General features: G+C 43.8%; 1 protein-coding gene across 1 annotated transcript; it reads left to right on the top strand.

The window, feature by feature from the left end:
- Nucleotides 1-779: 779 nt before the first annotated feature.
- On the top strand, nucleotides 780-23,312 carry SLC3A1 (solute carrier family 3 member 1). The gene is made up of 10 exons (XM_053383359.1): nucleotides 780-1,851; nucleotides 5,916-6,095; nucleotides 6,662-6,816; nucleotides 11,619-11,744; nucleotides 13,591-13,710; nucleotides 14,887-15,011; nucleotides 17,760-17,958; nucleotides 20,017-20,163; nucleotides 21,031-21,147; nucleotides 22,341-23,312. The coding sequence occupies exons 1-10, from the start codon at nucleotides 1,425-1,427 to the stop codon at nucleotides 22,779-22,781; spliced, it is 2,037 nt and encodes a 678-aa protein (XP_053239334.1). The 5' UTR covers nucleotides 780-1,424; the 3' UTR covers nucleotides 22,782-23,312.
- The last annotated feature ends 266 nt before the right edge of the window (nucleotides 23,313-23,578 follow it).

Consider the following 23,578-nt stretch of genomic DNA (forward strand, 5'->3'; position numbering starts at 1 on the left):
ATTAAAAAAAAGAACCTGCTGGATCAGCTTGTGGCCCAACTGGTCCAGCACCCCGTTCACAGAATGGACAACCCAGTGCCTGTGGAAAATTCAAAAGCACAAGAGCACTCTCCACTCCTACTTGATTTGAGCAAAATACTGCCTGCATAACTTTCCTTATAACTCCACAAATAAAAAGGGCTAAAAACTTAATTTTTAAAGTTACAAACTTAGGGAACTGGAATGTGGCTATGACCCTGACAAGAATAAATAAGACATAGAAAGTAATGGAAGGAAGATGATGATGATGATGATGATGATGATGATGATAATAATAAACCCATCTGGGTTTCCCCAGCCACTTTGGGCGGCTCCCAACAGAATATTAAAAATGTGATGTAACATCAAACATTAAAAACTTTCCTAAACAGGGCTGCTTTCAGATGTCTTCTAAAAGTCAGATAGTTCTTTATTTCCTTGACATCTGATAGGAGTGTGTTCCACAAGGTTGGCGCCACTACCATGAAGGCCCTCTGCCTGGCTCCCTGCAACCTTCCCTCTCAGTGAGGGATCCGCCAGAAGGCCCTCGGAGCTGGACCTCAGTGTCCGGGCTGAAAGCTGGGGTAGAGACACTCCTTCAGGTATATTGGGCTAAGGCCATTTAGGGCTTTAAAGGTCAGCACCAATACTCTGAATTGTGCTCAGAAACGTACTGGAAGCCAATGCAGTTCTATCAGGACCGGTGTTATATGGTCTCGGCAGCTGCTCCCAGTCACCAGTCTAGCTGCCGCATTCTGGATTAGTTGTAGTTTCCGGGTCACCTTCAAAGGTAGCCCCACACAGAGCGCACTGCAGTAGTCCAAGCGGGAGATAACCAGAGCACGCACCACTCTGGCGAGAGTGGTTAGATTTGAGTGAACGAGAGAGAAAAGTTATAGTTTGCCCACATTCCCGACTTCTGGGCAATGAATTTCTTCTCCCACCCAGAAAATGCCAACAGCAGGTATTCAACAGATGCAGCATTTTCCAGCATGGTGACTCAACGGGCAGAGGCCTTGCTTGTGGTTGAACGGCTGCCTGGCATGCAAGTGTTAAATGCACACGAGCCTTGCCCAGAAGTGGCCGCCTTCAAGTACCTCCATTCCTGAAACGCTAGGCTATTTTCTTTTGAAGTCTGGTTGGCATGAGCTGGAGCTTTGTTCTCTTGCGACATTTTGCCCTGTCACGAAGAAAAGTCTTTTGTGCAGAGGAGTGGGAGCCCTTAATGCTCTTAATCTGGGTCAGACTTTGGACTGGTCTCTCAGGTTTATTTTTAAACCAGGGATTAATGACGCTTCCTCGTTCACCGACCAAAGGTTTTTCCTCTCTCCCACCCCCCGCACCTGCCCCACCTTCTTCCAACTGCACCGAGTCTTCTGAGAGGGGTGAGAACGGACTGAGGAGAAATGGTTGGCAAAGAAGACCGGGCCGTCTCTCTCGAGCTGGGCCAGAATGAAGGCATCGAGAACAACGGGTTTGTTCAAAGCGAGGAGCTGGAGGGAAAGGAGGCCGATGCTACAAGCCAAGATGGGTTGCCAAAAACATGTACTCTTTTCACAGAGTCTGAAACGGCGGAAAAGTTACCAGTGAGGCCTTACGCGGGGATGCCCAAAGAAGTGCTCCTCCAGTTCTCATCTCAAGCACGCTATAAAATTACCAGAGAAATACTCTTCTGGTTGATCATTGCATCCTCGCTGCTGCTTGTGGCAGCTACGATTGCCATTATTGCCCTGTCCCCCAAATGCCTTGGCTGGTGGCAAGCCAGCCCCATCTACCAAATTTACCCTCAGTCGTTTAAGGACACCGACGGCGATGGGAATGGTGATCTCAAAGGTAGGTGTGTCAGACTTATTTTATCTTCTGTTTCCTTGCGTTTCTATCCTGCCTTTCTTCCATCATGGTTCCCAGACAGTCACTACCTGGACTCACAGCTGAGTCGGCAAGATGGTGGTCTCACAGGCTGTAAGAATGTATCTTAGCCTTTTCCTTCCTTTTTTTTATTAAAATCTTTTTTATTCAGTTTTACATTCTACATTTGAATTAAACATTTTCTTTCAGTAATCCATTTCACCTTAGTTTTTAGTACATTACAGGCGTTACTCAAATCCTGCCAAAGTTTTTAGTTGTTTACAGTGTTCTATATCTTAGCCTTTTCTGTTCTAGTCAAAGTAATGGAGAATGAGTTTTCCTGACCCAGAATATTTTTTTAAAAAATATAAAATGTATCTTGAAGCTTTATTGCCTAAAATTGTGGACATATGTCCCAATCTATGAGACAAAGAAGTTATAAAATAAGGGACCCTGCAGGAAAGGAAATCAGGTGGAATGTTAAATCATAACTTCAACATTAAGTCATTTTCACACCGGACCTTTTAAAAGCATTCTTACGCCACTTTAACAGTCGTGGTTTCTTGCAAAGTACCCTGAGAACTGCAGTTAAGGGTGCTGAGAATTGTTATGTGATTCCTGGCAGTGCTACCATTCCCAGCACCCTCAAAAAGCCACAGTTCCCAGTATTCTTTGAGGGAAGCCATGGCTGTTGAAATGGTTGTGAGTGTGACACACAGACAGACCATAATTGTAAAGTGGCAAGAGATGTGACTGTTGGCAGTGGGGCTGTATCCCCCACCACACCTGAAGGCGGCAGTCTAGCTTGGTGGTTGGTTTTTTTGCAGGGTCAGCTCTGCCTTCCAACATCTCACTGCTGCTTTTCTGCTGCCCACTCGGACAAATGCTGCAGCAAAATGAACACACACCTTGTGAGCAGAGAGCTAGGTGTGCTAGCACGGTTTCTGCTGGGAAGGCAAGTAGGCAAGACACACAGACAGACCATATTAGTAAAAAGCACCCCTGCTGAGTGTGCAAAATAGATTTGTCCTCTAAATTGGGGAAGTCTAACAGAAATGGGTTTGGTCCACTGCAGTGAGCATCCTTCACTGACGTGCATGTGGATTTTCTTGCATTCATGTTGCAGGATTTATTTATCCACACAAACACATACCTAACCCCAACCCCCATGCAAGCCCTTGAGGTTCTTCACATAGCCAGTGCTGGCTGGGAAATGCCATTGAGTAAAGGGAGGACAGGTAAATTTAAAAAGCATAGATGCACATGTGTAAAAATAATATTTAGGGAATAAGGGATGAAAGCGTTTGTAATTTTGAAGGCAACTTTTTCTCTCTCGCCTCTCTCCTCACAATGCTGCTAGAGACCATCAGTGCTAGATAGACTAACTGGTCAGTTAGTCCATCTAGCTCCAAATCAGACAGGCAGTGGCTCTGCAGTGCAAGTCCTCCAGTTGGGAAGATATCTGGGATTGAAACTGGGACCTTTTGCCCAAAGAGCAATGTTTTCTGCCACTGAGCTATGGCTAGATAAGCCTCCTGGGGAAAGCCTAGCTAGTGACAATGTTTGTGGGCTGGTAATGCTTATTCATTCCCCCCCAAGGTACATAATGTTAACTCTCCAAACCCCAAAGACCAAGGTACGAAGGGCTGCCTTAAGGCTTCCTCTGTATGTTGTTGTTGTTTAGTCATGTCCAACTCTTTGTGACCCCATGGACCAGAGCACACCAGACACTCCTGTCTTCCACTGCCTCCCGCAGTTTGGTCAAACTCATGCTGGTAGCTTCAAGAACACTGTCCAACCATCTCGTCCTCTGTCCTCCCATTCTCCTTGTACCTTCCATCTTTCCCAACATCAGGGTCTTTTCCAGGGAGTCTTCTCTTCTCATGAGGTGGCCAAAGCATTGGAGCCTCAGCTTCAGGATCTGTCCTTCCAGTGAGCCCTCAGGGCTGATTTCCTTAAGAATGGAGAGGTTTGATCTTCTTGCAGTCCATGGGACTCTCAAGAGTCTCCTCCAGCCCTGTATAGCCCTGCCTTTTTACTGAGGGCATGAATTGCAAGTAGACTTCCAGGGTCCTCCACTTTCAGAGGAAAGGGCTGTGTGGTGTTCATACTATACATTAAAGCACATCTCCCCGCTCCCAAGAATACTGGGAAATGGTTTTGGGAATTGTAGTTCTGCCATAGGTAAACTACAGTTCCCAGGATTATTTGTGTGGGGAAGGTGCTTTAAATGTGCTTCAAATATGTGGTGTGGATGAAGCCCAAGTAGCTAATGAGGGCCGTGCCTTTTCTTGGTACCTCCTTTCTGTTCATTTTGGAGTTAAATCAAAACTGGTTTATTTGAAAGAGAAATAGATCATTACGGGACGTTCTGTTTCTGGCTAGCAGCATTAGCCTTGCTGCTGTCAGCTCCATTTTGCAAAAGTGGGAGATGCATATTTTGAATAAACACTCAAAAATATTCAGTAAGAAATATAAGATAAGAGCTACAGCTCACTGCTTGTCCTTTTCTGGAATGCAATGTCAGATGACCCCAAAGCTACTAGGCAACTGTTTGTATCTGAAGAATGTGTAGCAGCCCTGATTAAGGCGAAGATAAAGAGAGGTTTGGGAACTGGAAGAAGAATAACAGTCATAGTGAAGGCAAAGGCAAAAGACAGTTTACCTAACGGAAAATAGAAAGTTGTACTTTGGCCCTGAAATTATTCTTATACAGTGGTACCTCGAGTTACAAACGCCTCAGGTTACAAACGCTTCAGGTTACAAACACCACTAACCTGGAAGAGTTACCTCAAGTTGAGAACTTTGCCCCAGGATGAGAACGGAAATCGTGTGCCGGCGGTGCAGCGGCAGCAAGAGGCCCCTTTAGCTAAAGTGGTACCTCAGGTTAAGAACAGTTTCAGGTTAAGAACGGACCTCTAGAATGAGCTAAGTTCGTAACTAGAGGTACCACTGTAGTCTTGTGTCTTAGAAATCTTTCCAGTTAATGTTTCATGAAATTAAAAGATCTAGAAGGGTGGTTTGGGGGTTGTTTTTAAATACCCTACATTCCTAATAAAGAAAAAAAAAGGGTACTGTAGCTATTCTCAGGCAACACCAAAGCTTCTTAGGAATTAATTATTCTGCCATGGAGACTTGGACCCCCTTGGTCAGTGTTTAGTTAATTCTGAATGGGAGGACATTCCACATCCCCTCATCTTCCCCAAAAAGCCTGCTGCCAGGTCCCATGGCTACTGGTGATGCTAATCCATCTTGCTCCTTCTGTCTCTGGGACTGGCAATCCAAACACTGGGTTTTATTTATTTGCTTGCAACATCCTGCCTTCCTTCCACCATGGAACCCCAGTGGCCTACAAGGGGTTCCCTGGTGGTCACCCACCCAGACACTATCCAGAGCCAGACCTGCTTAGCTTCAACAAGGTGGTGACCTCACTTGCCTTCAGACCATACCCTAAGATGGCCCACTCCAAGACTAAGGAGAGGCTTCCTAGAAGTATCTCTCATGCGTTATAACACTTGAACAAGTTAGGAACAACAGCAGTTCCAAACCTTACCCTATGTTATTGATACTGGGTTCTGGATCATGTGAACCAAGAATGGAAGGAAGTTTACTTAAGCAGACTTTCCTGCCTCCTCCTTTCCATCACTGCTCTCTGTGGTCTCCAAAAGCTGCTTCAGAGGTCTGGGAGAATGGGATGGTACTGAACATAGGGAGCTGCTTGCTAAAGGAGTGGGGGAACTGGCCAAAATCAGATGGATGGAATGGAATATCCTGGAAGAGGTCCTAACAGGTTGGCTGGTTCAAACACAAGGCAGGAGCAATGTTCTGCAGTACAGCATTAGTTGTTGTTGTTAGTTATTAACCCACATTTTATTCAAGGAGCTTGAGGCAGTGTAAGTGTCCCCGTCCCCCCACAACTCATTTGGGGCTCTTAACTGTCCTGTAAGATGCAGAAGGAGTGAACTTTGCAAACCATCAAGAATTTGAACCAGCTAACCCCACTGGTTGTTACGGCAGTTTGTTCCTTCCCCTTTATTTTCCCCACCTAGGTATCCAAGAAAAGCTGGATCACATCCAGTATCTAAATGTAAAAACAATCTGGATCACATCTGTTTACAAGTCTGCCTTACAAGATTTGGGATATGGCATAGAAGACTTTCGAGACATAGACCCGATGTTTGGAAACATGAAGGATTTTGAAAACCTGGTTGCAGCGATACACGATAAAGGTTGGCTTTGCTCTATGTTTTATTCTGGATTGTTTCATTTGCTGTTTTTATGTGCTTTGATATTTTTCCCCCTTAAAATTATAAAACCGTATAGAAATGAAATGGAATGAATGAATGAATGAATACATCCCACTTGGTTAGCTAACTTATTGATAACAGAATTAGCCATTAAGTTGCATCTGGAATGATCTCTGCTGCTGCTCATCAAACAGGGAGCGAGGAAGATCCATTCTGTAGTTTACTGGATCCAAGCTATGTTTTACTTGGTTTTGTGAAACGCTTAGTAGTTTTTATTAGATGCTAATTAACTCCATTGGTCTTTGGGACAGGATCTTCACAAGCCCTTTTAGCAATTTTTGGTAACAATTTCCCCCAGCTTGGTCCCAGTGCTTCACATGGTTCAGCTCAGTAATCTTTGCAATAAGCCTTTACAGTAAACAAGCAAGATTATCCCCCATCTGCTATTGTGCACCTGTTCAATCAAAGCCAAAGACTTAGTTCTCTTCTAGGAACAATGCAAGTGTGTGCAGTTTGACAGGCTGTTTTTTTGCATCCTCTTGCGCAAGGTTTGAAAGTGATAATGGATCTAATACCTAACCACACAAGTGACAAGCACAGCTGGTTTCAGCTTAGTCGCAATCGGACTGAAAAATACGTGGATTATTACATCTGGCATAACTGCACATATACCAATGGGACCACCAAACCACCGAATAATTGGGTGAGTACAGAACTCCGGTAGCACAAAAATAAACAAACAAAACATGCAGCAATGTAGGCATAAGCCTCACACCATGTGGTTCAAACAGTGACCAAACAGAGAGGCCTGGTGAGCTGTATTTGGTTCCTGAACCTGAGGTTCTCCACCCGTTATAAGGTATAACGATGAGAGGCAATATGTTTCTGAATACCAGTTGTTGGAAACCACAAGAGGAGAGGCTGCTCTTGCGCTCAGGGCCTGATTGCAACATCTGGGTGGCCACTGGGGAAAGAGGATGCTAGATTGGATGGGCCCTTGCCTGATCTAGCACGCTCCCCTTATGAAATAGTATTGGTCTCCCTTTTTTCCTCAATGATAGACAGCCTCCTTGCTCTTGCAAACAACCTCTGCTTTGATCACAGCAGCTCAGCTTTCCCAGTAAATGCCATTCACATTTACGGTATGTCTGGCTGTAGCAGGTCATCTCCTCTTATGTAGCCTGATTTCATTAGGACGGCTATTAACATATGTATAATATATAGAGACATAATATATATAATTTGCTAAGCAGCGTTACTGCAATAGCAACTTCAGCTCAAAATGAGAACACACACACACACAAACTTGAATTGTGAAATCACATGGTTACAGAATACTTTGTTCCCGAAAACATTGGCTGGGAACAAAAGTCCACTGACTCCAATAGAATGCTCTATCAATTAAGAGTTTAGTCCTGTGCGCACTTACTCGGGAATAAGTCAAAGGGAGTGAATTCTGACTAAACACATTTAGGATCAACCTGTTAATCAGTAATAGCATCGTAAGCGTTGTGATGTTATTAAACAGCAAGCATTTCCAAACAAACAAGAGATGTGAAATTCAGCTTCTTACGAGATATTTTGCCCTCCCAAGCACACATGTGTCACGTAAGTGATTTGGTTGTTGAAGCATTAGCTGCTGTTGCTTGTTTTCTGCTTCGTTTGATCTTAATTCTTTTTCGAGTCTGCTTTTCTTGCTTACTTTCGGCCGCTCTCTGTAGAAACCTGTTGGCAGGAAGCGACACATTTCGCATGGCTAGTTCGTTGTGACATAGCCCTTGTTCCAGTGGGCATGCCAGGCTAGGAGCCTCCTCATCACAGCTGTCTCTTCCCCCTGCCAAACATGACATCAGAGTGAAACAAACCGGCTCATTGTTAGATCACTCTTTTCTGTTTCTGTAATGCAAAGATGTCAGACACTGGTTTCACTAGGATGAAAACTCTGCTCTCATTTCCCACATTTTAATCTGAGGCTGGAGCAGTTTGGGAAACGGCTGCAGAGGACAGTTTCAGAAAACACTGCCTTGTTTTGCCATAACATGCCCTTCAATGTGTTTCAGGCCAGAGCACAAATTGTGAATTTGGCAAACAAATCTGTATTGAGAAGTAATTTTATTTTAAACATTTTGCCCTGTAGTGTGCTTGCACTTTGTAAAATGAGCTTTTCAAACATAGGAAGCTAACAAGGAATATTTGGTGTTATGTTGGAGGGGATGCCAGGAGGTGTAAATCTGTTCCTTTTTTTGGCAAAGGGTGTTTAAGGAGATAACAGAAATCACTGGGTTGGTATCTCACCCCAGTAAAATTAGCAAAGATCTATAAAAAATATTCAAATCTCTGTTGGAGATGTAAAACAGAGGTGGGGACGATGTAGCATATGTGGTGGGGGTGAAGGTGGTTAAACAATTTTGGATTGTGGTACATGAAGAACTTTAAAAGATATTTAAAAGTTCAATTTCCAAAAAGCCAGAAACATATTTGCTGGGGTTAGTATCCAGTGACACCCTCAAGGACAAAAAGAATGTATTCCTTTACACAACAGCAGTGGCTAGATTATAAGTGGCAAAAAATTGGAAAACAGGAAAAATACCAGAATTATTAGAATGGTGAGCCAAATTTTGTTCAGAATTTGCTGAGGTGGCAAAATTAATGGCAACAATCAGAGGCTGTCCTAATCAAAAAAACTCACAGAGTGGGAGTACGTAAAGGAATACATGGAAAGATCTGGTTTTGGAACTCAAATTTAATAGGCGATAGGTAAAAGCCGCAAGGATACAAGATGATATAATTTATATGGAACAACAAATACAAATCTTAGTTAAGGCAATGAGAAATAACATTATGTAGAGAAGATCGCACATGGGTGAAGGGAAGTAAGGGGTATGGGGCGAGGGAGGTATAGGGTAGTATTCAGAAAATTGTTAAGGATATATATGGGATTTAAGAGGCCAAGAACAAAGAGTTATAAGAAGGAGACTAACATTAATGAAAAGTAAAATAAGGAAATCTGAGAAGAAATTGGTACAAATGAAAACATATGAGTCATGGTTTTGCTTGTATTTTGGCTGTAAAGTTTTCTGTTCTAAAGATTGTGTATAAAATGAGTTCTGTGTAAAAATCATTAAAAAAGAAAGAAAGAAATCACCGAGTTAAAGCTGACTGAAAGTCCAGAGGTGGCATTATTATCAATTTATGATGGGGTGGAAGGTTCGCAGGCTATGAAGGACTTGCTCACAAATTTATTGACAGCTGCGCACATTATTAAAGCTAGGAAGTGGAAGAGGCAAGCAGAATATAAAATGGAAGAATGGTATAAAGAGGTGTGGGATATAGCTATTAATGATAAATTAACATGTGCCATTAAGGTAAGATGGGGAATATGCAGGAGAAATTATTTCGAGGAGATATGGAGGGTGTTTGTAGAATTTGTACTGTTAAAATGGAAAGGGGTCAAACCATCGCAAGAAGTGTTGAAATTTTGGGAGGTTGGATAGTTACTATGGAATGGTCTCAGTCGTGGGGTGCACATTTTTGTTGTTGTTTAGTCGTTTAGTCGTGTCTGACTCTTCGTGACTCCATGGACCAGAGCACGCCAGGCACTCCTGTTTTCCACAGCCACCCACAGTTTGGTCAAACTCATGCTGGTAGCTTTGACAACACTGTCCAACCATCTCGTCCTCTGTCGTCCCCTTCTCCTTGTGCCCTCAATCTTTCCCAGCATCAGGGTCTTTTCCAGGGAGTCTTCTCTTTTCATGAGGTGGCCAAAGTATTGGAGCCTCAGCTTCAGGATCTGTCCTTCCAGTGAGCACTCAGGGCTGATTTCCTTCAGAATGGATAGGTTTGATCTTCTTGCAGTCCATGGGACTCTCAAGAGTCTCCTCCAGTACCATAATTCAAAAGCATCAATTCTTCGGCGATCAGCCTTCTTTATGGTCCAGCTCTCACTTCCATACATCACTACTGGGAAAACCATAGCTTTAACTATACAGACCTTTATTGGAAAGGTGACATTTTTACCCTTATTTATTTATGATTATTACTTTGTCAAAATTAAATTAAAAATTGAATTCAACCAACCAACAAACCTAGGAAGTGGCTTTGTCTGAGTCGGAGCATAGGCAACATGCCTGCTTCCAGACATTGCTGGACTGCAACCCCCATCTACATTGGCTTCCCCTGGCCTACACTGAATGGCAGTGGGTCTCTAGCACTTCAAACAAGGATCTCTTCCAGCCCCATCAGGAGATGCCAGGGATTGAAGCTGGAGCCTTCGACATGAAGAGCAGGTGCTCTTCAACTAAGCTATGACCCAACTGTTTTGCACATTTGTTTTTTTTTATTTCATTGGCTTATATATAAATGAAATTAGACTAGACCACTGTGTTTTCCTGTTGTCCATTTTGGACGCTGCCCCTTTAGGCAACTATTTAATTGTCAACTTTTATGATAAAGGTGCAAACCAGAAAAAGTCGCGCATAAGACAAGGTGGCAGCCCCATTCTGAGTTCTTGACTCCCCCCCCCCTCCCAAAATAAACACTATTTCCCAATGGTTGCCATTAATTTGATTTTGAATTGATTTTAGAATGCATTTCAATTGATTGATTGTGATTTTATGTGAACTGTGTTGCTTTTATTGTTGTTGGCCACTCTGAGCCCGGCTTCAGCTGGGGTGGGCGGGATAGAAATAAAATTTTATTATTTTATTATTATTATTAATTTGATTATTTGCATGCATTATTTCTTGAAATGCCTGTATGCCACCTTTCTTCCATGAATGGCACTCACAGCAACTGACACACTTCCAGCGCATATTTTTAACATACAGAAGAAGAAGGGAGAAGGAGAGCAGAGGCGGTTTGAGGGTCACACTGGGTGCCAAGCTGCAGCTGGTGCCACAATAACACTGTAGAATGGAGCGAGAGATGCGGGGGTGCTGAATCTCCGGCAACCCTGGATGGCAGTAGCTATCCACGGCTATCTTTCCTTGAATGAGGCCCAGATTCCTCCAGTTAGGCCTGATTTGAGATTTGGGCCTCGGCTGACTTTAATGCGCATCCTTAATTATAACCCGAGGGACGCGGGAGGCGCTGTGGGTTAAACCACAGAGCCTAGGACTTGCTGATCAGAAGATCGGCGGTTCAAATCCCTGCGACGGGGTGAGCTCCCATTGCTCGGCCCCTGCTCCTGCCAACCTAGCAGTTCGAAATCACATCAAAGTGAAAGTAGATAAATAGGTACCGCTTCGGCGGGAAGGTAAACGGCGTTTCCATGTGCTGCTCTGGTTCGCCAGAAGTGGCTTAGTCATGCTGGTCACATGACCCGGAAGCTGTCTGTGGACAAATGCTGACTCCCTCGGCCAATAAAGCGAGATGAGCGCTGCAACCCCGGAGTCGGCCACGACTGGACCTAATGGTCAGGGGTCCCTTTACCTTTACTAATTATAACAACAATGATTCTAAATAGTCTGATTTTTTAAAAAGATATTGTGTTCCGTATGTAATCAGGTGAGCGTGTTGGGGAACTCCAGTTGGCAGTACGACGAAGTGAGAAACCAGTGTTACTTCCACCAGTTTGGAAAAGAGCAGCCGGATTTAAATTTCCGTAACCCAGATGTTGAAGAAGAAATTCATGTAAGTAATCAATTGCCTTCTGATCACGAAGGCATGCACATGGTCTTTGGATCATGCAATATGATTTGTTGATGCTACCTGTTTTGCTAATATATAATATAATGGGGAATAATGAGCATGTTTGAAAATCCTGTTGATATCATTGCTTTATTATCATTTTTTAATAGCCAGCTCTTCTAACAATTTTTGAAGGGCTCTAGGTTAAATAATTATACTGAAACACTATGGAAGTGCTCTCAAGTCCTTTATCCCAATTAGTGCCATTGCCTTCCGTTAAGAGTTTGGGTGTAATCCTTGACGCCTCCCTTTCCATGGAGGCGCAGGTTACAACAACAGCCAAGACGACATTTTTCCACCTTCGCCACATCAAGCAGTTGGTCCCTTACCTTTCCCGCCCCAGCCTGGCCACAGTGATCCATGCGATGGTCACCTCCAGGCTTGACTACTGTAATTCGCTCCACGTGGGGCTGCCCTTGAAGCTGCCCCAGAAACTCCAGCGGGTGCAGAATGCTGCAGCGAGGCTCCTCACGGGGTCTTTGCCATGGGAGCATATTCACCCAGTGCTTTTCCAGCTGCACTGGCTCCTGGTGGAATACAGGGTCAGATTTAAGGTGCTGGTTTTGACCTTTAAAGCCCTTCACCGCCTAGGACCCTCATACCTACGGGCCCGCCTCTCCCGGTATGCACCACGGAGGACCTTAAGGTCCACATATAGCAACACCCTAGAGGTCCCAGGCCCTAAGGAAGTTAGATTAGCCTCAACCAGAGCTTTTCAACACTGGCTCCGTCCTGGTGGAACGCTCTGTCTCATGAGACCAGGGCCCTGCAGGATCTGATTTCTTTCCGCAGGGCCTGTAAGACAGAGTTGTTCTGCCTGGCCTTTGGCTTGGAGCCAATTTGATTCCCTCCCCCTCTTTCTTTTTCCCTTTTCCTTTCTCCTCCTATGAAGAGACTGCATCCTAATGTTTTAATGTTGTATCTTAATCTTTTAAATTGTATTTTAATCAACTTGTTTTTATTATTGGTTGTTAGCCGCCCTGAGCCCGGTCTTGGCTGGGGAGGGCGGGGTATAAATAACAAATTATTTATTTAGTTATTTATTTATTTAAAAATCTGTTGTTTCCAAACCGACCTTGAGTACAATCCAGAGGGTGCTAGTTGCATTTAGCTCCCATTGGAATCATGGTTAGTCATGACTAACTTCCTGTCCTGATTTCAACTTCTCTGGATCAAACTCCTTCTGTGCAGATCTAGATCTGTTTTAGGTCAGTCCACTCCCCTGTTCCATGCAGAAAATCTCATCATAAGACTGCAACTTCTATAACAACACATGATTATCATAAGGTAGTAAACTTCCTCTATTGAGTGCCCATAATAAGGGCTAAAGTACATGTGGCGTGCAGCCATGTCTTAAAAGCTAAGAGGCTGCTTCTATGAAAAACAGCTCCAGGAGCGGGAGATATGTAGTGAAGAATTAGCATGGAGGAGAAGCACAAAGGTCTTTACTTTCCACTGCAACTCTCTCCAAGCAGCCCCTTCCTCCGTGTACTTTTGCAAACACTCCATGGACCACCTGAGTGAACCTTGTGGACCATGAATGGTCTGCAGACCACAGTTTGGGAGCCCCTGTTGTATATCCCACAAGTTCCAGGAAGCATGGCTAAAGGCCAGGGATGAAGGGAGCAGTAGCTCTGTGACATCTGCAGGGCCAAAGGTTCCCCACACTTCTTGCTGACAGAGCTTTAAGCCAATCTACATTTCTTTTACGAAACTCAAAATACATGAAATGTATTTGCTATGATTTCTGACACAACACAAAACAATTCTGCCTCTTCTATCCGTTTAGGAGGTTATCAGATTTTGGCTCAGCAAAGGCGTCGATGGGTTTAGCATTAGTACGGTCAAATTCCTGTTGGAAGCAACGCATCTGAGAGATGAGCCGCAAGTCAATAAATCCCAAAATCCGGTAACAATTTTTCTCCTTTGTCCTCTTACAGTGGTACACACTTCGGACTGATACGGATTCCTTACATTTTGTTAGTGAGCTGTCCTAGCTGAATAGGCACAGAGGCAGTTTATATTCTCAGAGGCAATGTACCTCTGAGCCATAGCTGTCAACTTTTCCCTTTTTTAAAGGGAAATTCCCTTATTCCGAATAGGATTTCTCACAAGAAAAGGGAAAAGTTGACAGCTATGCTCTGAACACCATGTGTTGTGGACAAACGGGGAGGGGGGGTCAGCTGTTGGGTTCACATCCTTCTTATGGCTTCCTAGAGGCACCTGCTTGCCACTGTTAGAATGCTGAACTAGATGGACCTTTGCTCAGATCCAGCAAGGCTCTTCCTATGTCCATATGGGGTCTGCCAGAGACCTTGGAAGGCTACAGCTGGGACTGGAAGAGATGGACCAGTGGTATTATTTAGCTTCAGATGTTCTTGGGCATTGCCTCCAAGACTTTTGGAAAGTTATAGGACTCAATTCTAACTAGACATTCATGACCTCCTATAAACCATATATATATATGGCACCTGTGGTTCCACAATAGGAGAAAGGTGGGATATGAATGTATGAAAATAAAAGGTAGTTTTAAATATTGTGAATTGCAGTAGGGACTGACTTGGTCAGCACTTCCTGGGCCAACGTGTGGATCCGAACTTGGTCATCCATTGGACTTTGGACTTCCTGAATGTTCTGATGCAGCTCTTATATTAAATGTTAAAATGTATTGGGAGATAATACATTTAGAAATGTATTTTTAAATAGAAAACAAAATCTAAATATGTATTTAGAAGGAAAGATTCGTTTCCACAAGGATTTATTACAAATTTGCAAATTAATGCAGAAATTGAACAGAATGGATTTAGGATCGAGTGGTGGTGAAAACGGCGCAGGCCAGAAATAGACTGATTTATCCATTTCAAAATTCTAGGTCCCCCCCACCTTTTAAAAAAAAGAAGAAACACCCACACTGCAGTTTTTTTATAACTTGAGGGAGGGAGGGGGAAGAAGTGTGGTGGTATTATAAAGGACACCTTCTGAGAGGAACATTCTGGATTGCAGCCATTGTCTCAGATGTCTCTCTCTGGAAGGGCCTAGAAAGTTAGGAAGAGGAGTAATGACAAATATCCTATTGCTCTTCAAGGACACTATCACAGCCTATTCTGAACTGTATCACGACTACACCACCACCCAGGTTGGCATGCATGATATTGTCCGCAGTTTTCGGCACACCATGGATAAGTTCAGCAGTGAGCCTGGAAGATACAGGTAACAATACCATGACGTCTTCATTCCTTATTCTTTTCATGTGATGGTAAAAGTTGGCCCTTTTTCCTAGGAAGCAGTCTGAAAACGTTAGCAGGTAAGAGTGAATGTCCCCATCCCATCCCAGGAACTCACTGGAACCATCTGCAAGAATGCCTTCTCTCATACAGACCTGGCAATCCACTAAGATCAGGGGTCAGCAACCTTTTTCAGCAGGAGGCCGGTCCACTGTCCCTCAGACCTTGTGGGGGGCTGGACTATATTTTGAAAAAAATTAATGAACGAATTCCTATGCCCCACAAATAACCCAGAGATGCATTTTAAATAAAAGTGCACATTCTACTCATGTAAAAACACGCTGATTCCCAGACTGCCCGGGCCAGATTTAGAAGGCGATTGGGCCGAATCTGGCCCCTGGGCCTTATTTTGCCTACCCATGACTACAATTTTCAGGGGAAGCCTTATTAGTTATGTCATGGCCTGCCAGTCAAGTCTGGCCTTTTAGGGCAAATGGAGCACTGCCCCACCAAACCCAGCTTGCTCTCAGCCAGCCCCCAACTACCTACCTTCTTACATCCAGTCCAGCGGGTGGCGCTGGCTGCCCAACTTCCTCCTCCTCGGGCCCCATCCGCACTCACCACTTTAAACAGCCATGGCTCCCCCCCAAAGAATCCTGGGATGTGTTGTCTGTTTAGGGTGCTGAGTGTCGTTAGGAGTCCTGTATTCCCCTCGGAGAGTTGCAGTTCCCAGAGTTCCCTGGGAAGAGGGGTTGACTGTTAAACCATGGGGAACTTTAGCTGTGAGGCGAATAGGGGCCTTCTAACAATACCCTTGCACCCTTAACAAACTATAGCCCCCAGGATTCTTTGGGGCAAGCCATGACAGTTGAAAGAGATATGATACTGCTTTAAATGTGCAGCGCAGATGGGGTCCTGGTCTCAGTGCTGCCTTTGTGGAAGTCAACAGGGAGGAGGATGGGGCCCAAAGGAGAACGTGACAACATCTGGTGGGCCAAAGGTTAGCCAAAACCTGATATAGGTGAATGATCAGCCAGTTGTACTGTCAATGTGTATTCAAGTAAGTATGCAATCACGTGTTTTAATGATTTATCATTACAGTTCAGTGTCCAGTTGCAACTGGTCCTTCATCATTGGATTTGATAATGATAAATATCGCATTAGCCTAAAACAGGACGTCCAACTCCCAAGAGACTGTGATCTACTCACAGGATAAAAAACTGGAAGTGATCTACCCATGGGGGGGGGCAGGTCAGAGTTCTTGAGGTTTTTTTTAGGGAGGAAAATCTAAATTGTCAACCTTTTTTTAGGGGTACAGGTCAAAGTTGCTGAGCTTTTTGGGGGGAGGCTTTTTTTTGGGGGGGGGCTGCAACATCAATCTATAAGCATTAAGTCATCCTGCCAGTGGAAACTCCATCTTCTGTTCTTGAAATCCTGTGCAGATAAAGGGGAATGGGAGGGGGCGGGGCCGAATGCTCATTTCCCCCCACAGACAGAAATGAGCCCGCTATCGACTGTGATCGACTTCTAACAACAGGGGGTCAACCTGTTGATTGTGGTCGACCTTTTGGACATCCCTGGCCTAAAAGATGTCCCTAGAACAGGAATGCTGTTTTGGCACCAGCTGTACTCGGTGTCTGACTCCTGTGGAATTAGAACACTTTTGATTTTCAGTGTACTTAACCCTTCCAGCTGTTGAGAGGCCTATTGTTTTTGGCCAAGATTTCAGAGGCCCAAGTGAAATTACAGAGTTCCATCCATTTATTGACCAGAGTCCCCTTCCAATTATTTGCTCTTCTCAATGGACCCTAGCACAATAAATTACTCTGGATGGGGGCTGAACATTTTTCAGCACGGAACAGTTCAGATATGGGAGAACTGAATTTCACCACAGACAGAGGAGATGCCTTAAGAGTCATTTTGAGATAGATGTCAGTGCTTTCCCCCCTAGGAAAATGGGTGCTGGAACTCACCATGAAGTTGTTACAGTGTCACACTTTTTAACCAAAAAAAGAAGAGGTGCCAGTTCTGCGTACCCTTGAGAGCCCCCTGGGGGAAAAGTGCTGGATGTGATTCACTAGATCCCAACAATGGTACCATCAGGTCAGGACTTGGGGCAGACATCTATGGCCCCACAACAGAACCCCCTCAAATGCAGTTGGCTTACCACGTTTAGAAGTACCAAGTGAAATAACACACACTGCTATCTGAGGAGAGGAGGTCCCATAAGACCAACAAGTCCAGAGACTTAAATGATCTAGCTATACCACTAGAGGGACTCCAGTCCAGCAGAGGTTCCTGCTGGAGGAAGGACAGTGGGAAGGCAATTTTTTCTGATCACCCCTTCCCCCTGCAGTCCCTTGGGCCATCTCCTGTACTGTTATGGTAAAAACAAAAAGGTAAACAGTTTTTAAACTGTTATGGATGGTCCACCAACTCCCTAAAGCTGCTTTTCAAAGGAACTCCCCCTCTCCTTCTACCTGTGGGAACATACCACAAGCATAACTCTGTTCATGCTGAGTCTGGATTTAGCCCAGTAATTGTTAAATTGCCTTGTAAGAACTTTGCCATGTAAAATGTAAATCATTATTGGGATTCAAGGAGAATCAGAGCCCAGTGTTCTGTTATCAAGTCCTGTGGCAGGTTTTCCATTTTCTGTTTTGTTATATCAAATGAATGCCACTTCTGAAAACCACGGGCAAGAAAACCAAACAGATGTTGTCCTCTTTTCAAGATTTATGGGCACGGAGGCAAATGACCATGATGACGTTGAGAGAACCATGATGTATTATGGGACACCTTTCATTCAAGAAGCAGATTTCCCTTTCAACTTCTACCTCATGAACATGCAAGAAATATCAGGAAATGGCATTTTTGAAATTGTGTCTTTGTGGATGAAGAATATGCCGGAAGGCAAATGGCCGAACTGGGCGGTAAGCTTCTGGTGACGAAGGCTTTTGATAGTCTCCCAGCTTGGCACACAACCTTTTATGACACTTGCAGGTGGCCAAATAATTGCTTGTTTTATTTATTTAATCATATTTGCATCCTCTATTGCCTTTAAATTTATCGCAGCATTATCGATAGGGTGGTTATCCCTTTATATGTCCACAAATACTTTGTGAGGCAGAGTAAGGCCCAGAAATAGTTAAGAACACCCAGTGAGCTGCAGGCTTCCTAAAGATGGCTGCTTTTAACCCCTTCGCCGCATTCCAAAGGTGGTATGCCATGTCCACTGGGCTGGCCCTACCATTTGGCAGAGTGAGGCACCTGTCTGAGCTGGCAGATAGTAGTGTGGAGGGGGCAGGGAGCAGTGGCGATAAGTTGGAGGGCATTTCTGTCTGTCCCATGTTGCTTGTTCTGCATCCTCCAAGCTAGCCTGCGGCCCTGAAGTGTGGTAAAGAATGCTTTGCTGTCAGCTGCCAGTCCAGTTGACTTCTGTAGATCAAAGGGTGGGGCTGCCATCTTGTCCTTTGTCTCAGGATGAAAAGTGTCTTGGACTGGCTTTGGTTATACAACAGTGAGAGTGTGAGGTTTAGCAAAAATCCCCCTCAAAAACCCTTCTGAGAATAAGGCGTCAGTCCCATGGCTCCCTGGACTGGGGTCCAATAAATTAAATCAACACGACAATCTTGCCTAGTACAGCAGGATACTGAAAACTTTTCCAATGATCAAAATGATGACACTGCGTTTGTATGTTTGTGCTCCATTTTGTACCTTTGGAGAAAAAATTAGGTACCCTGCTGTTTAAATTTAATATTTTGTCGCACACGGTTTATTTGGCTTTGATAATTAGACTTCACCATTGCTTTGTATTTAGGGGCCTTGGAACAATTTATTCCCTCTGCTCTGCTGGAGCAAAATCTCTTTTAGCGGAAAGCAATATTAAACCAGCTTTATTGTGAATATTGAGTGCTATGATTAAAAAACATGTAAGCACTCAGTCAGTATATACAATAAAATATATTTCCATGGAGGGCTATAGTCTAACCAGGTACTTCATAGTACAGGACATTAAAAAAGAAAGACAATGCTCATAGGAAAGGCAGACTTCACTAGTTCAATCAGTCATTAATGTCATACTGCTATAACAAGATATGGTTCAAACCAGGGTTGGGAAACCTCAGGACCTGGGTCAAATGCAGACTTCCAGGCCTCTTTATTTGGTCTGCAGGACTCTCTGTAGGACACACCCCCTTCCCAGGCCACTCCCCTTACTGTTCCTGCTCCTCTTGCCTAGCTGCCATGTGTCCTACTATACAAAGCTAAGACACATTCAATGTTCCACTCATTTTTTGTCTCCAGACACAGTAACACTAGAAGAGTCCTGTGGGATCAAGCCAAAAGCCTATCTCATACGTACCCCCCCCCACACACACCTTGAAGGCGAAAACTGGGACATCATCTTCCCATTTTCTCTTGTGAGAGAACGGCGACCATTCTGGGCACCATGATCTTGCACCACAATCCCCACCTGAAAAAGTGTATTGGGGGGCACAGTGCCCCAAAACATGCATTTTGGGGTGCCGCATGAGATTGCAGCCCTGAAAAGCACTTTTTTTCCTGGGGGAAACTGCAAACTAGAAATGTCTGCCATACTCTCGTGAGAAAAAAATGGGATGTTCTGGTTTTTCCAGGACACTTGCAGGATATGCTATCTTAGTCCAGCGTTCTATTCTCACACTGGTCAGATGTCCATGGGTAGCCCACAAGCATAACTTGTGTGCAACAGCATTCTCCTCAACTTTTGATTCATAGCAACTGGTATTCAAAGGAATATTGTCATTGTGGGTAGTAGCCATTGATAACCTTGTCCTCTGTGGATTTGTCTGTTTCTCTTTTAAAGTCACCCACCAATGGCCTGCAGCCACCAGGTTTCCCATCAGGGACTGTGGTTTGTGGGTGGAGAAAGATATCCCATCCCTTATCTACATGGCTTTTATTGAGGAGGTGCCTTTGGAGTCTGATAAAACAATATACTTTCCTGTTAGGCTGGAAACCCCAACAGTGCTCGGATTTCCTCTCGGATTGGGAAGGAATACATAAATGTCATCAACATGCTTCTTTTAACTCTTCCTGGAACACCTACAACCTATTACGGTGAAGAAATTGGAATGGAAGATACCACATCAGAAAATGTGAGTTTGGAAATTCTTGAATTCCACTCCCATGTAATAACCATGCTACTGAGGATGCTGCTGATGTTTCACCCTTTGTTGATGATCAAGCCGTCTTGACTTTCCCAGTGCTGTTAATTCCCCCCTCCCCAATGCCTGTGTTGTTCTTGTTTCTCCTAAAACAGGATTGGTGGCCTTCCACATGTTGTTGAACTATGACTGCCATCATCCCTAACCATTGGCCATGCTGTTTGGGGCTGATGCAAGTTGGAGTCCAAGAACATCAAGCCCAAGAGTGCTCATTAATGGTTCATCATCCTTGAAAAAAGTGACAACTGGGGTCCCACAGGGCTCTGTCCTGGGCCCGTTGTTGTTCAGAGTCTTTAGAAATGACTTGGTTGTATGAATTGAGGGGATGCTCATCAAATTTGCAGGTGACACCAAACCGGGAGGGGTAGCTAATTCCTCCAAAGACAGAATTGGGGTTCAAGATGTCCTTAACAGATTGGAGAACTATGCAAAAAAATTTAAAAAAAAATTAAGAGGGACAAATGTCAGGTTCTGTACTTAGGCAGGAATAACCAGCTGCACCAGTATAAGTTGGGGGACACCTGGCTTGCCAGTAGCACATGTGAAAAGGATCTAGGAGTGTTAGTAGACAACAGCTTAACATGAACCAACAGTGTGATGCAGCAGCAAAAGAAAAAGCTAATGCTATTCTAGGCTGCATCAACAGAAGTATAGTGTCCAGATCAAGGGAAGTAATAGTACCATTCTATTCTGCGTTGGTCAGACCACACCTGAAGTATAGACATCCCCCCCTGTGTACAATTGACTTGCGTGTGACCCTGTATTAGCAGTGAATAATGTCTTCTTGGTTTTTTCAAGGCAACCTTTCCAGAAAAATCACCCATGCAGTGGGATGATACTCTTAATGCTGGCTTTAGTGAAGCCAACTCAATCTGGATACCTGTAAATCCCGACTATCCAAATATAAATGTGAAGGTAAGTATGATGACTGAAGCACTTTTCTCTCTTGTTCAAATAAATTACAAATTATTTTCTTTAGCAGGGCCAGTATTATCAAGATACTTAAAAATGTAAGTGTGACAATCCAGCTCCAGTTTGAATGAGCCCCCCTCACATGCACAGAAGTAAAACCCAGGATGATTCCCAGAGCAGTGACCCTCTTTCCACCTTCAGAGTTGACAGGAAGGAGCAGCTATTAAGCCTGAAACAAATTGTATGGGAAATTGGTGTGTGCTTATGCATTACACTTACCTAGGACTGGCAGACAATTACAGTAAATTATTTTAGGCTGCAATCCGAAACACACTGGTTTGGAAGTAAGGCTGCAATCCAGATTTCCACTTACCTAGAAGCAAGCATCACTGAATTCAGTGGGACTTACTTCTGAGGTTAAGATGGCATTTGTGTACAGCAATTCTATACCTATTTACCTAGGAGTAAGCTCCACTGAACTAACTAGGGCTTACTTCCAGGTGGACATGTATAGGATTGCACTGTAAGTTGATTTATTCTAACATTTGCCTATTGCTGATACCTCAATATAGATGCTTTATTGCCCTATCAGAAAGAGTAAAGTATCTTACAATTTAATAAAGCAGCCACTTGTTGCTGTAAGAAAGTATTTTATCCTCCCTTCCATATTACAGTAACACACTCAATAGCCTGAAAAAAATGAATGATGGCACGTTTAACTCGAGAGCCCATTTGACACCACAATAAAAAGGCTAAAAAATAACTGGTGACTTTATTATGCACAGCACTTAAAATTGCCCCCCTCTGATCAATCAGCTGAGGCTTGTGCATAACGCTGCGCATAGGCCCAGAATGCACATGGTGTCTTCTAGAGGTAACATATGCTCTCAAGGAGGTTTCAGTCTAAAATAGATAATGGGGAAACAACAGAGCAGGGAGAGGTTGACAAAGGCCGAGAGAGAAGAATGTGCACAAGTGTCATTTGAAGGCAGCAGGTGAGGTGGCACCATGGGCAGGGAGGCAGTTCCATGCATAGGGGTGGCAAGGAGAAAAGTCATTGAAGGGGGCAGTAGACCTTTGGCTGACTGAAGGTGGTAGAGTAGAAGCAGCCGAGGTCACAGGCAGGGCTGCAATGAGAAATGATTTTACTTTCAGCATCTGAGAATTGACTAAAGAATGCAACCATTACATTACAGGAGCAAGAGTCTCAACAGAATTCTACACTCAGCTTGTATCGAGAGCTCAGTTCCATTCGTGCCAACGAGCTCCCCATTTTTAGAGGATGGATGTGTTACGTTTGGAATGACCGCGACGTCTTTGCATATGTGAGGGAACTGGATGGGTTAGATCAAGTGTTTATGGTGGTCCTAAATTTTGGACTACAGACCGTAACAGATCTGCAGGGTTCGGTTCCTGGTATTCCCTCCGAAGCTACTGTAAAGCTAAGCACAAATGTTGTCAACAGTGGCAAAGTAGTAAATACCAAAGCAGTTGCAACTGAAAAGGGAGAAGGACTCATTTTGGAATACTGGACAAGCGAACCCGTCCACCAGATGGAAGCTTTCAAAGAGAAGTGTTTTGTTGCAGAAAAGGCATGCTATTCAAGCGCCTTCAATTTACTCTATGCGTATTGCTAAGTGGCAATGGTTTGTTCCAAATCGATGAGTTGTAATTTCTTTACAAAAGGGGCAGCAGCTTTGAAGGACCAAATTTGAATGCTGTGTTTAGATAGCTTTTGGGTGTGTATGTGTATGTATTTTTAATTACTTGTTACTTGTTTGCCAGCTGTCCAAAAATGGAAAACTTTACAGAATTTGGAACCTTGCACTTTGGCACAAAAATGTTTGGAATGCTGCTATATCTGAAAAGCTCACTTGTCCATTTTGAGCACCACAGGGTACAGCTAAACATGATGCTTTTCATGCTATTTGGTGAAATTACATTATATACATTAATACGCACCACTTGCAGCGACACTTGGAGGCCTCCCTTGAGATTTGGAACTCTCAAAATGACCTTTTTATGTTGTATTGGATTGTATTGTACCATCCATGCTCCCTTTTCTTGACAGTTGTATTGCGTTTCTCGGTTTTTTATTTTTCTACCCTAGGTTCTATACTTAGACTTTAAAAAGCCAATAAAAATGACTAAAGCAAAAGTAAAAACAAAAAAAATCAAAAAACTGTAGCAGTCATTTTGGGGCATCACTGTCTCCACTTACTTGCAATATCTCTTATCAGAAATAATTTCACACACTGAGTAGCGGCTGGACTAAAATTAGTTCCCAGGTCTCTTCCAACTATGAGTCTGCCACACGCGTAGGCTAAACTTCATCTCCTACCTTCATGGCAGCAGAAATAAATGCAGAATTTGGGATTATCTTCTAGCATAATGAAAAGGAATGCATCTGTAATGGTTGAACCATTCTGTTACA

This window comes from Podarcis raffonei, chromosome 3 (assembly GCF_027172205.1).
Source record: "Podarcis raffonei isolate rPodRaf1 chromosome 3, rPodRaf1.pri, whole genome shotgun sequence".
Lineage (NCBI taxonomy): Eukaryota > Metazoa > Chordata > Lepidosauria > Squamata > Lacertidae > Podarcis > Podarcis raffonei.

Excerpts from the sequence above, each read along its gene's own strand:
- SLC3A1 (XM_053383359.1), top strand. The coding sequence starts at position 1,425 with ATGGTTGGCAAAGAAGACCGGGCCGTCTCTCTCGAGCTGGGCCAGAAT. Across the intron at positions 1,852-5,915 it reads TGGGAATGGTGATCTCAAAG|GTATCCAAGAAAAGCTGGAT; the intron begins GTAGGTGTGTCA and ends TTCCCCACCTAG. Across the intron at positions 17,959-20,016 it reads GCAAATGGCCGAACTGGGCG|GCTGGAAACCCCAACAGTGC; the intron begins GTAAGCTTCTGG and ends CTTTCCTGTTAG.